The sequence below is a fragment of the Sturnus vulgaris genome, chromosome Z, assembly GCF_052056855.1.
Source record: "Sturnus vulgaris isolate bStuVul1 chromosome Z, bStuVul1.hap1, whole genome shotgun sequence".
NCBI lineage: Eukaryota > Metazoa > Chordata > Aves > Passeriformes > Sturnidae > Sturnus > Sturnus vulgaris.
This window is the reverse complement of record NC_142283.1, coordinates 8,200,717-8,214,339: the sequence shown is the minus strand read 5'-3', so window position 1 is coordinate 8,214,339 and position 13,623 is coordinate 8,200,717. Positions and strand designations below refer to the sequence as shown.

The window sequence follows — 13,623 nt, the reverse complement described above, 5'->3', positions numbered from 1 at the left end:
GGTTTGCTGCTGCATCAAACCAGCCCTTTGCCAAGCCAACCATTCTGCCATCAGGAAATGAAGCAGTACGTGTTGTGCAGAGGAGAAAGAAGTTATTGCAAGGCGTTACCTTTGACTTAAGTCATGCCCTCGTGGTGGAACTGCAAAATGTTGGTGATTCTTCCTGAGAGCAAAGCGTAGGGAGTGAAGCTACAACCTAATCGACAGTGAAAGCACACAGTGCTCCCTCCCACCGTGCACAACTGCATGGGTTCTTTTGCTTGTGTGCGTGGAAGTTTTTAGAGGGTTGTTTTTGTTTTTTTTTTTCAAAGAGTACAAATCATCACGGTCTAAACAGAAATGGCTGCATTTGCTCCTTGCACTGGAATCCCTGGGACATTCGATTGGATCACATATCTCTTCCCGGGCTGTGGACAGGCTGAGTGAGAGGCACCCCGGTGTGTGTACAGGGTGACAGGTGAGAATACTCACACTCTGGGAGGACTAATGAGCTGCGAACTGCAATACAGAGTTTAGGGAGAATCTGAGCTCACTTTCTGTCTCATTCATGAGCTTTTTATTGAGGACCATTGCCAAAATTCGGTCTGCAGAGTCAGCTACAAACTGGAGCAAAGTGTGAAAATACTGTGCAAAGAGGTGGTCTCTGAAGAAAAGATGGGAATGAGAAACAAAGTGAAGTTACTCCTATAAAGATATTGTGGTGAGCGCCAGTCAGGAGCACAGAAAAACATACCTCTGACATATGCCCTGGTTGAAGATTAGCCTGATATTAAATAATAGGATATTAAATAATTGAACTGTGTATTAATAATACAACACAATGATACAACTGATTAAAAAATTGACTAAACAATGCATTAATAAATACATTAAAAATGGAAATAAAAATGTTTTGCCAGGCAAGTTTGACCTGTTGTCTCCTTGAGCTTGTACCAAGAGATCACTGGTGCTAAGTAGGGTGCCAAAAGCCCTGTGCTGGCTCTGACCATGTCTTCTCTGTGTGTACCATGTACCCAGTCTAACAGGACAGCACAGCACACAAAGCAGAGTTTACCACTTATACCCAGCCCTGGATCCATTCACCCAGGGTGATGACTTGTCCTATGGATGGGTTAGTTCACACAGTCCAGCCCCACACAGCACTAAGATGAAAGTCTCTGCAGCACCCAACAACCTTACCTGACATCCACTAGAGCCTTTCATTCCTTGTGTTTAACATGGGTTATGGAAACTACAAATAAAACACTCTTCATAGAATCACAGAACTGGAAAAGGGCTTTCACATTGGAAAAGGGCTTTAAGATTGTGAAGCCTGACCATGAACCCAACACTGCCAAGTCAATACTCCAAGTCAGCTTTTCATAAAGAATGGTGATGAGGAAAAGCTTCATGGGTTACTAAAAATAAAAAAAAAGTTGAACTGGTGGAGCAAAACTTGAAAGGTAAGCACCAAATTTTAGCAGAGCAAGGATTTAAACAGAAGATCCAAATAAAGAGCAACACTCATTTCCCAATGTTGTATCAGTAATCAAGGGACAAACCTCCCATTAACATCACTGCTTTGGAATCAAGGCATAGTTGTGACCCTCCATCTACCTTTACAAAAAGCAGTAGTGAAAGCTATGTCCCAGAACATGGATACTATGCTGATGGGGGAGTTCCAAAATGTGGGGGTTTGTTCTTTTGTTTTGCTTTTTTTTTTCATTTTCAAAAAACCTACCAAGTAAAACGAAAGCCTTGAAATGCAACAAGATCCGAAACACAAAATAACTATAACTGCAGATGTTTTTTATAAACTCATGATGTAATCAACTTGAAAACACCTGGCTGTTTTCAGAAAGTGTCCTGTACCAAAACCTATAGCCTGTTCTGCAGATCCCTTTCACACTTCTTACCACATTCTGTGACAAGAATGTGATTTGATGCACTAAAACTACTGCAGAACAAAACTTAAAACAGGCTATAGTGAAGCACTCACCATTTAAAAGTAAATATGTCATGTACAGCTTTAATCAACTTTTGAAAGGGATGAAAAACAAAATTATTATAAGAAATAAACACTAACAGGGAAGAAATAAAGAGAAAGAAATGAAACAAAATCCATAAACACAATCTGACAGGAATTTATCAATATAATTATAAATTCAGCAAAGCTGGGGCTGTTGGTGAAATATGCAACTTTCTGTGTGGAAAATATAAAAGGGCTGAAGTTTTGCTAACCAGTGACTGCAATAAATTGTTTGGCATTGTATGGACTCAGCTAGTTGAATATTTTCATCTGCATAGAACAGTTACATTGCAGTTTACTGGCTGAATAGTGAAGAAAATCAGGTTAAAAAAAGTTCAGTGACTGTCGAAAATAAAGAGATTATACATAAAAAGAAAACAGTATTAATATTTGTCTTTGTATTTAGCATCCTTCTCTTCATCTAAGCCCTTTAAGGCCATTCAACAGTCCCTTTAATATAGCAGGAAATAATCCTGGATATACTGCATATCTGACCTGGATTTTACTTCAGCTTTATCCTGTTTTCTTATTTCCAATAATACATAACCTTTGCTTTAGAGCCTCTCTGGAGCCCAGGAAATTCACAACTAATCAGTGAAGCAAGAAAGCTATTGTAAAAGGCTTAACAAGCTCTGACTCTCAGTCTTGCATTGTGATTACCTCAGAATAATTACTTCTGGAGATAACTGATGAAGATCATATTAGGCTGAGGCAAAACAGAGATCTGGCTAAGTGCAAATCAATTACAGCTGAACAGAGAGGCAAGGGGACAAAAATATCACAGGACCATTTATTGTTACTATTTATGAAGCGGTCATGGGGATTTCAAATAATTCCTCATACTCACAATCGCTGTCGGAGTTGAAGCCAGCACACAGTACAGCACAAGTGGTGAAATGAAGCTCTCGTCCTCTGTCCCAGGGTACGGTTTCATCAAATTGCCATCCTGACAGAAGAAACCTTGGATATGCACCTGAAAAGTGTCGGTGTACTCGAAGTAGTAGGCGAGCAGAACAGTCCCAGCCATGATGACGAGCTGAAAATAAAGCATAGTCACAGAGAGGCGTTAGTTGCTTTTTGAACAGATGCAGCTGTGCCTGCAAGCTACTCCAGTCCTGTGGACCATCCTCCCTCCACCGTCACTCTGACAACCCCTGCCATAATGGTGTGCGAGCGTGTGTGTGCGTGTTCCCGTGCCTTTGCTTTGCAACATCTGTTACATAAACCTTTTGGCAGACGACACTAATGAGTGTCTCAGATAGGAGTGGGTGCGCAGGGGGCTCTGACAGCCCCGCGTTACCAAAGGGCATGTGAGTGTCAGCGCAGCACGATCGATGGCAGCGTGGCAGGAGACAGCAGCAGCCACAGCTACAACCTCTGCTCAGCGGCAGGCAGTGCGAAAGGATTATTACAGAGCCGAGAGGAAGCTGAAGCGAAAACCCTTCCCCGCTGCAGCTGCAAGCCCGTGCTAGAGAACGTGCGTGTTGTGCTAATTCAGACGAGCCCTCTGTGTCCCAGATGAAGAAGCATCCAGAGGAAGACTTCTCTCCTGGCACTCACCTGTCCCTGGAGCTCCTTCTTATGAGTAAAGAAGTCTACTCAGAAATTTCCAAGGAACCTGTGGGGATTTCTGTGCACTGCCTGACTTACCCGCTCCACCACAGCCACTTTTGAAAAAAACTGGCTTGAGTCTGAAGCTGTATTTATATCACAGATATGAACTGCAAGGAGCCTTTCTAGTCTCTCTTTTCATATTGTATGGCTCCTAAATGGGTTGGTTGGAAGCTGACCAGTCGACATTTTTCGTATATATCCACAGCATCAGCTTCCCACACTGCTTCAGCAACACATCACAACCTCACCAAAGTTGTCCCTAACCTCACCTCATGAAAACAAGCAGATTTACTAATTCTCGTTCTCCCTCTGCCACACGGCAAAGAAGATCTCATATCACAGTCCTCACCGAAGACAAAAATAGTAATATTGATTTATAACTGTTTTTTTTTTTTAAGGGGTAATGGTTTTAAAACTAAAAGAGGGTCGATTCAGATTAGGTATAAGGATGATGTATTTTACAATGACGGTAGTAAAAAAATGGCACAGATTGCCTAGAGAGATGATGAATACCCTATCTCTGGAAGTGTTCAATGTCAGGTTGGACTGGGCTTTGAGCAATGTGGTCTTTTGAAAGTGTTCCTGCTCACTGCACAGGGGGTGGACTAGCTGGTCTCTGAAAGTTCCTTCCAACCCAAATCCTATGATTCTAAATTGTGACTACATATTCTGACTCAAAATCTTCTTTATAGAGACTAGTGCCACTATTACAGAAGTTGTTATTATACAACTATTTTTGTCATTGTAACTATACAAGTTATCTTGCCACACCACAGAAAAAGGTGGTTTTAGTATTTTGCCTCCAGGATCTCTGCATCAAAACTATATTGCTGCAAGATTACTCTAAGACCTCTGAAAATTAATTCTGGCAATTCCACCTCAAAGATGCACTTGAAGCTATTAAGGCACTCCTCTAGCACATTCCTGCACACACAGCCAACCTTTAAAGCCATTGTATATTTGAGTGAGAGTTGGACTAAAATTAGAAAAAAATAATAAAATCAGATTAGTCGTTAATTAAAGTAGAAGACCAAAGAAACCCTAAGTGGTTAGGTGGGGAGGGACTTTTGGGGATCAGTTGATCCACCCTCCTCTGCCCAAGCAGGGACACCTTGAATTGGTTGCCTGGGACCACGTCAAGATGGTTTCTGAACATCTCCAAGGATGAAGTCTTCACAGCCTCTCTGTGCCACTTTTAAGACTGACTGAAAAGAACATCACAGTGAAGCTGTAGTTGTGACATTCCACTCTCCATTTTTTACCTTTAGAGTTAACCATCTCATTTTGTAGATGTATTATTTTCAACACCCCATACCTGCCCAGAATAAATTTTCTTTTTAACAAACAAAAAGCAAGATGCTGCTGTCTGTATATTCTCGCGACATCTTTACATCAACCTCGAGTACAAACACAGTCCCATAACTAAGGACACAGGAGTTAATTTACATCTGAATTTAACTCCTTGACCAGTTATAGATTTTCTGATCGACCTGGGCAACTCAGCTTTGTTAGATAACACCAGAGAAAGGCAGTGACACTATCACTCCTCTACCTGACATGCCCAGATAAACACTGGAGATTACAAGATGCTTCTATACAGGATATAGAGGTCTTTAAACTTAGTTCCAGCACCTCATATGACCTGGGCTGTCAAAAGCAATCCGACCCACCCTTCCTATCCCAAATAATACTCCCAGAAATTCTTCAGGTTGCCTGCCACAGCTGGCAAACACAGGTAAATGATAAATAATAAATTATACAACAGACAGCTGGTTTTTCTCCTCTTACTGGAAAATGGAGAAAGCAGGTTACTGAGCTTTTCATTTTCTTTGGGTGTCATATAGAAAAAAGAATGCTTTTCAAAGAATAAGGTGTGATACGTGAGGAAAATGTCACTTATCCCAAAGCACTTATCTAGAGAGCAGTTCCACAACTAACCTTGACTTTTCCACTGTCAAATGCTGACTCAGTGCTGCACAAAAACCCCTCCTGCATGTAAAATACAGCTCTTGACTGACTCAACATTGATATTGACTTAGAATATCACACATCACAAGACTACAGAATGATTTGGGTGGGAAGGGACCTTAAAGCTCAACTCATTCCTATCTGCCTGCCATGGCCAGGATTACTTCCAACCTGGTCTTGAGACACCTCAATAATGAACCCAATCTTGTTAACATTCCCTGTGTTTCTATGTTTTGTTCTTCTAAGAAAGAAAGAAAAAAAACAAACATATAATCTGTGAAAAGAGATTTGAATTGTGGACACATTGTATTCTGTAGGTGACATCCACCATCTCAGGGAAACAGCAACCTGAGCAGGCAGTAGAAATTTGACCTCCAGTTAAACAGACCCTATCATATCCCAAGGGATGACATGAGATGAAGAAAGTACAGTCAGCTACTATCAGAAACAGGAGCAAAATTTTTGGGGCTTGTACGGTCAGTGAAGACCTGACTGCTTCTGTGTGGCAACTTCCCGCACCTTGCTTGAATATTCACTTCTCCACAGACAGAAGGAAGGTCCAAGTGCAAGAAGGGGTCAAACTGGCCAGAGGCAGGGATGTCAGAGACAGGAGGGCGCCCTGCAAGGCAGTGAACTTCCCCTGGGTGCTGAGATAAAGAACCCTGCAGCGATGCCTTGCAGACGTCCTGGACTATGAGCACTCCAGGGTCCAAATCAGAGGGCCTGAATTTTGTAGTTTTTTCTCCCTTTTCTCCCTGTTTTCAGGTTTGCAATCATTGAAGGAAGCAGGGAAGAAGAGCAGGCAGGCTGATTCAAACTAAAGATTCAAAATATCCCATAATTCAGAAAACATAATGCAGTTTAATGCCAACATTTTGCAGGGTTTATTTATTAATCCTTATTAACTCATTTCCTTGAGTTTACTTGGGGAAAAATTAAAAATGCTCAATAACTTCAGAAAGGCAGCCCATGAATAGAAGGCTAAGTCTAAGGTGCTTAATGACCTCCATTAGCACAGTGTTTAACCATGTCATAATCCTTGATATTTATCATCACTGCTCCATTGAAAGGTAAGAAAATGCTCTTATCACCATTTTACAGAGAGGGAAAAAGCTGAGGAGATAAAATGACTGCCTGTCACATTGGAGCTAGTCTGAAGCAGCAGCCCTGAACTCAACCAGCCTAGAGGTGGATGGATCCCTGGGTGAGCAATGATAGGATGGATTTGAACACTTACAAAGGATCCCAGCCAATTCCCTGAGCCCTAAATGCAGATGTGTTCTTGGCCAGGGAACTGGGTGGTGTTGGGACCTTGGCCAATCACGTGTGTATACCTGGGACTTCTGAATGCCCTGTGAAAAGAAGTTCTGAACAATAAAACATGCTGTTTATTGAGGACCCTCAAGGAGTCCGTGTTGTCTCTGTCTCCACTAAGGTAACACCTGCCCTCTGGACACAGCAGAGCCTGTGGCAGAGCCAAGATCTGTCTTTCTTCTGGACCAAACTTTTTTGGATTAGTCAATGACCTGCACATGAAAAGTCTCAATCATATCTATGCTTAGGTCCCGATTCTATAGAAGCTCATTCATGACAGTGTTAAGAAAATAAATTGTGTGTCTGATTCAGACCCATTTAAAAATTCCTGCTGAATTTAAATCAATCTTGACAAGCTGGACTTAAGCACCTGGGGTGTGTTTTTTCCTCAGCCATTTAAGTGGATTAATTATGTAGCATTTAACATCCATTCCTTGACGTACCATTAAATTCTGCCATGCTTTAAGAGCTCACACTGGTTCTGCCCTTACAGACCCTCCTGTCACTGCACACCCTTGCTCCTCTTTAACCTGTGGGCATTCTCTGCATTCAAAAAATTACTTTCTTCAATGTTCAAGAAATAGGAAACAAGTCTTGCAATCTCCTTTGGGCAATAGGCAATTATTTGGTGTAGAGTTAATGAGGTATTAAAGAAAGACTGTGTCTTGAGTATAACGAAAGAGAATCTTTGCAGTAAGAAGTACAGTTATTTACACTAACTCTAGTTAGGGTACTGCTGTACATGCAGAAATCCTCTTCCTCAGAGTAACAGCATAGAGTCTCTGACAGCAAAACTCAGAGAGCACTAATATCCAAGTAAAATTATTGCACTTCAAAGTAGTGGGACTGAAGTCCCACACTGTATGCACTCTCATAATTCATAGCAAAGCACTTCCCTATAGCCTCAACAACTGGGAGATTTTTTTTTTTAAATACTATTACTCATAGAAAAGAGGCCCCTGTTCTGCAAGTAAGAAAACAAGAGGGCAACTCCACTTGGGCAATTCCACTTGGGAAAGGGGTATGAAGCTGTAGAAGACAGAGATCAATGTTAGAAGAGGGAAAACACTGTGGGAGACAGAATTTTTTGATCAGCCTAGACTGAAGACTTCCCGTAATTCTTAACAGAGGAGCAAGAAACTTATGGAGAAAAGGAAGATGCTGAGAAAATTTCTTGTGTACTCTTTAGTCATACAACCTCTCTGTCCTGTAAGACAGGCACACAGCCACTGCAAAAATTTCCTTTTGCTGTGTTTTGTCACTCATATAAGTGATATTGCAAGTCCATATGAGTAAACTTGAAACCCCCCTAGTTAGTATTGCTTCAATTTATACATAAATAGGTAAGTTTTTTCTTATCAGCGTTCCCACAGACTACTCATTTTACAGTACCTTTAATGTGCATGACTAAAAACTGAAAAACTGTTCTTCCACAAAAATGGCAACATAAATATAACTTTTTTATTCTTCCTGAAAGAAGTCAAATCAGTATTTTCCATGTGGTGTTCCTTAGTGGATAGTGATTGAGATATCTATCAGTGCCCTTGCTCAGTTTCTTTCCAGTAAATTTCAGTGGTTTTCACTTCTTTAACTGAAACTGCCACAGTTTCATGAGCACCACAAACCTGCACAAGCATTTTCAACCCTTGACACACATGCTGTGGCTCACAGTTCCACCTACTTTGATCGTATTTCGACCTCCCCCTCTCCTTAAACTCTGTTACGAGATCTGTGGGTTGGAGAGAGAGACGACACACACTTTCAGAGATCCATGCAGCAACAACCTGTTTTATTGTTCAGATCCTCCTTACATAGCAGATTCCAAACTCCCCCATGCAGAGAGCTGGTCGGTGGCTTTAACAGTGCCCAGCTCCCTGGCCAGTGGCACATCTGCATTTAGGGCTGACTGAGATTGGCTGAGGGTCCCAGATTTGAACCCAATCTGTTCTTGTTCACCCAGGGATTTGTTTACTTCGAGGCTGGTTGAGTTTAGGGGACAGCTTCAGATCAGCTGCACTGTGACAGAACTCTGGTGACCCACTGTCATGCAAAACCTGGAACAATTTGGTGTGCTTTTTTGAGAGAGGTGATGAGACTCTTGGAATAGACACACTGGAGCATCCAGCAGCCACGGTATATGCGTGTCCTGAAGGAACTCCTAAGTTACTGCTGAAAGGAATTGTTAAGGCGTGCCTTTGCTCTCTAATGGATAATATCAGAAATATTTAACTATGCATCCCAGACTGTTTTGCCAGGGATGGATCCAGGTGTCTCTCTGTGAAGGGAGGCAGTCAATTTTTCCTTGGAGATGGGAACTCCAGTCTTGCAGCTGCAGCAGAGGGATGTTAGAAGCACAGCAAATCAGAACAAATCACATTTATTATTAAATTCATAGACCGACTTTTGCCTTTCTAAAAGCAGCTTTCTATTTAAGAATTACCACATCTGTTTCCTGAAGTCTCCTTATTAGGAGGAGGCCTCAGAAACTCATGTTGATTCAGGGATCAGTATTTTTTATAAGTGTTTGCTGTATTTATTTGTGGCCAGCTGATCTCTACTTAGTAAATCAACCTTCAGCTCACAGTGCTTGTAACTGACATAAAGAAAGAAAACATCTTAGTTGCATTTTGTGTTCCTAAATAATCAAACTTCCTTCTGGCAGAAGAATTGCAGACTCCTAGAAAATACTGGATTTGGATAATTTGACTTGAAACAGTTATTTTGCCAAGCCTTTTTACAGTATTCTCTCTGGGAATTCTTTTCAGGGCTCCTGAAATCATCTATTTTGAAAGACCTACTAAAACTTTTTAAGAAGGATCTACATTTTCACACTGTGGAGTGGTCAAGTGGTAAGGAAATGCTGAGCATGCCTTCAGACAAGCTTATTTACAAATAACAAAGAAGATAAAGACTTCCATTAATTAGAAGCCCATCTGATCCAGATGTGCCAACAGCTGAAATTTACACTGAGGTGTGAGGGTGGCAGGTGCTTGTCTCCCATTAGATGTTAATGGGAATTAGCAGGATGAACCCTTCAGGGATCAACAAAAGCCTCGGTCTACAGCAGTTTGTGAAGCGTCTGTCGAGTGCCATTTTATCACAAGTGATTCTCCTTTAAAGGTTTCACCTTCACACTTGTGCAGCAGACCCAGGTCTGTGGAAAGAGAAGTGTATTGGACAGCAAAGGCTCCTGAAGCCTGTAACTGCAGTAAACTGATGTTTGTAATGGATTATAAGGATCAGGCTGACTGCACAATCTTTATTATTGCCAAGAAACTGCATGCAGCAAATCACACACTTTTTACGAAAATGCTGCAAAACAACAAGGGCAAAAAAAAAATAGACACGGGACTGTTCATTACAGCATTACATTGCATAATGAAAGAGACAGAAAAAAAACCTAACCTCTACTGGAATTCCACGTAATGGCAAAACAAGTACAAGTGAATGCTTTCATTATGCTGAATAACCATTTATTTTACACTCTCAGATTAAATATGAAATCCAATGGTTTTTCTTCATTGCCACTCCTCAAGGTGTTCTCTCTCCCTCACCTTACATAACTGATTCTGAAATCAGTTTTTTTATGCAACTGTGGCACAGAACAACCGTGTCTGCAGCCTGACAGGACATGGCTTTGTTACAGTTCTGAAGTCCATTCGCGTGCAGGCACAAGCTGGGCACTGGAGGCAGAGAGGATTATTAAGGCACACAGGCTTTTGAAGCTGGAGCTGTGTAGAAATCAAAGCAGTCTCTGCAGAGCTTTTTACAAGTCCATTTCATGAACTTATTGTCTTATTTAACCATTTTAGTAATTAAGTATGATTCGGTATAATTTGTAAGGCTGAAGAAGACATAGAAGAAGGCTTAGACATAAAAAAAAGGAGTTCATGTCTTCGGAAGGCACTTATTTCAGCAGAAGTTATTTTGTGAGAGTAGCATGACCTCTAAAAACACTGACATCTGGTTAAAAACTCTTTCAGCTTCTTTTTTATATAATGGTCCTTGAAGAATGGCGAGGTGCTACACTGCAATAGCTTAATGTTACTTAAGAGCTCACCCACATAAAGAATCCAGATTTCTCCAGCTCTAACTGTGCAGTTAAAGCAGTACAAGTCCCTTAATGGCAACAGACATAAAATCATAAAAACGCTCTAACCAGTACAACCTTTTCATATGTAGAAAATAAAAGAAGCAGCAGTATGAAGCACCTTGATTACTGCAATCTGTATAACTCAGATATAACTCAGGGCACTGTATACACTGCTCTAGCTTTCTCAGTTTAAAACAACGTTTTTCAACCTTTTCATGTAAAGACTTTTACTTTTCGCCAGTGATTCTTATGTAATAAATTTAAGCCTACTTTCTTTTGACAGGTAAGTACGATCCACAGATTGATCACAGGCTGAAACTGTCAGCCTGGAGGATGTGGGACATCTACCCACACTGTGTCTTATAAACAGCCTGATCCTGCTCTCATGGTACTCACAAAGAGCTGGGCTGCCTTGACAGAGCCTCTTTACACCAGCTCCGTCTGAGCAAAGCTCAGCCTTTGATTCTAGAGAGGGACAACACAGGTTTTCTCACTCTCTTCAGAGGAAATCACACGCAGGGGTAGATGTCCCTATAAGCTTCAGATGGTCAGCCAACCCTCTGGCCACTTGCACAAGATTTTGTGCACCTTAGAGAGGCAGGGAGATGAATGGACAAAGGAAAGATGCAGCAGCACAGTGATGGAAACTGGAAAAAGCACAGCTGTGTCTTTTTAATCACCAACGACAGAGGAAAAGCATTTCTCCCACAGCTTGAAGAGGGAGGAAATGAATACCCCTTTCCCTCGTGGAATCAAGTAATACCTGTGTTGCTATTAGCAAGAGAGTCTCTGTAAAAATCAATACTAAATGTATCTTTTATTTACCCAGATAATATATCATAAAAGCTATGAAAAGGCTTATCACTTAGGAGCATGGGTTAGGGACATGGGCTAGTGGTGGACTTGGCAGGGCTGGGTTAATTGTTGCACCCAGTGGACTTAGGGGCCTTTACAAACCTCAATGATTTTGTGACTCAGCTTCCTCTAGTACAACCCTGAATATGTGCTCATCCTCTTGCTATCTCTCTATTTTGGCAAGTTACAGGTCATTCTAATAATTTGCTTTCTTCATGAAATAATCATAAAAAGGTTATTTTTTTCCTTTACCATTTAGATTCTATCCAGTTATGCTACATAACTGGACCTTTAACTAAACCAAGAGCAGAAGGGATTCATGTGGAAAAATTCTAAGGAGCTGTCACTGCTTTTGTGACAGCACAGACCTTGTTATGTAGCAGACTTAAAAGAAATTTGATCTGTTTAAGAAGAACCCAGTAATGATAAGATATATGCTAGATTTTTTTTCTTATTATTTAAGGGATGTACTGATGCAGAAGACTATTAAATTCTGAGCTTGATTCGAAGTAGATTTTGAAGGCCTATCAGCAGGGGGCATTAATGCAACATTAAACTGCAAATGCCACACTACCAAACATCCATGCAGAGCCTGCAGTGTTTTATGTTTCTAATGTATTTGGGGATTCCCCTGTATTTTTCACATCATCTCATTTTTTAAAGTATAGCTGGAATTTCAGTCATTTGGTGGTAATAGTAATTTGGTTAATAATCTACTGTGGGCTTCATCCTGACTTTTAAAAGAAGTCTTTGTGCCTGGTTTGTGTAGTTTGAAAGAGGATGATTTTAAGACCAATAAATTTGCAGCCAGCACTTTCAAAGAGGATTATCGAGCAGGAAGAACAGGTAGGTTCATTCCTCTTGGTGAGTATTTGTCCACAAGCATCAGCTGCTCCTCGACATCAGATCATGCACCCAACTTTCCTATGTTTGCACTCTGACCTTGCTACTGACCTGGAGACAGGAGGTGTTTCCAGAAGGCAATTTTAAATAGCAACATTTTCCCTCTCCACTGACTCTGAAATAAAAGCAACCACACTGATAATGTAAATTATTGCTTACAAAGAATGAATCCAGGGGTTCATATCCGTAGGATTTTATCTTGTGTCAATCTTCCAACATTAACAAACAAGAAAAAGAATATTTTTTTCTTTTTTCCCTAAACCTTAGCGAAGGAGGTTCACAAAGGTTCTCTGTCAGAAAGCTGATCTAGCTGTGAGCTGGTGACTGAAGGGTTCAGAAATAAAACAGAAGAGCTTTCCACTGCATTGGCTCTGCTCCTTGGTCTTTTACTCAGGGCTGACTCTCAGATCTTGGCACACTGTGATCTCACTCTCACTTTGTTCACTAATAGCATAAAAGTACTGAACCTGGTCTGACCTTCCTGGATTAAAATCTGTGTAATTTACATCAATCCACAGTCTGTCTGTATGTGTAGTGTAAAGAGACATAAATTTAAAATTTTAAACAGAAATTACATTCATAAATTTCCTTTCCCACAATAAAAAGCTGGAAATTTAGCTAACTCTTTTAAACTGAAGTTGAGATTTTCACATCACCACTTGATTGCAGGAATGGAATTTTTAAGGAAAATTAAGGAAAGTTTTAAATACACTGTAACATTGGACTTTAAGCAACATTTGGAAGACATACACTTTAAAGATGGGGATCAGAAAGCTTGTCTGCTACAGTAGCAAACTACTCTGCAAAATTAGGTAGGTCTTGCTTTCAGGGCCAGACTCTCCAGCTTTGCCTCCTGTATCTGGGACAT

The 13,623-nt window shown here is 40.8% G+C and overlaps 1 protein-coding gene across 4 annotated transcripts in view; it reads right to left on the bottom strand.

Moving 5' to 3' along the window:
- PLPPR1 (phospholipid phosphatase related 1) overlaps positions 1-13,623 on the bottom strand; it is a 122,697-nt gene that overhangs the window by 28,132 nt on the left and 80,942 nt on the right. For 3 of the 4 annotated variants that reach the window (XM_088157374.1, XM_014883885.2, XM_088157375.1), the window contains exon 3: positions 2,856-3,044. In XM_088157374.1, coding sequence (XP_088013500.1) covers positions 2,856-3,044 — 189 coding nt within the window. Of the gene's footprint in view, positions 1-2,855; positions 3,045-3,308; positions 3,433-13,623 lie in introns of those variants that run through there. The other variant, XM_088157376.1, reaches the window with a different exon arrangement.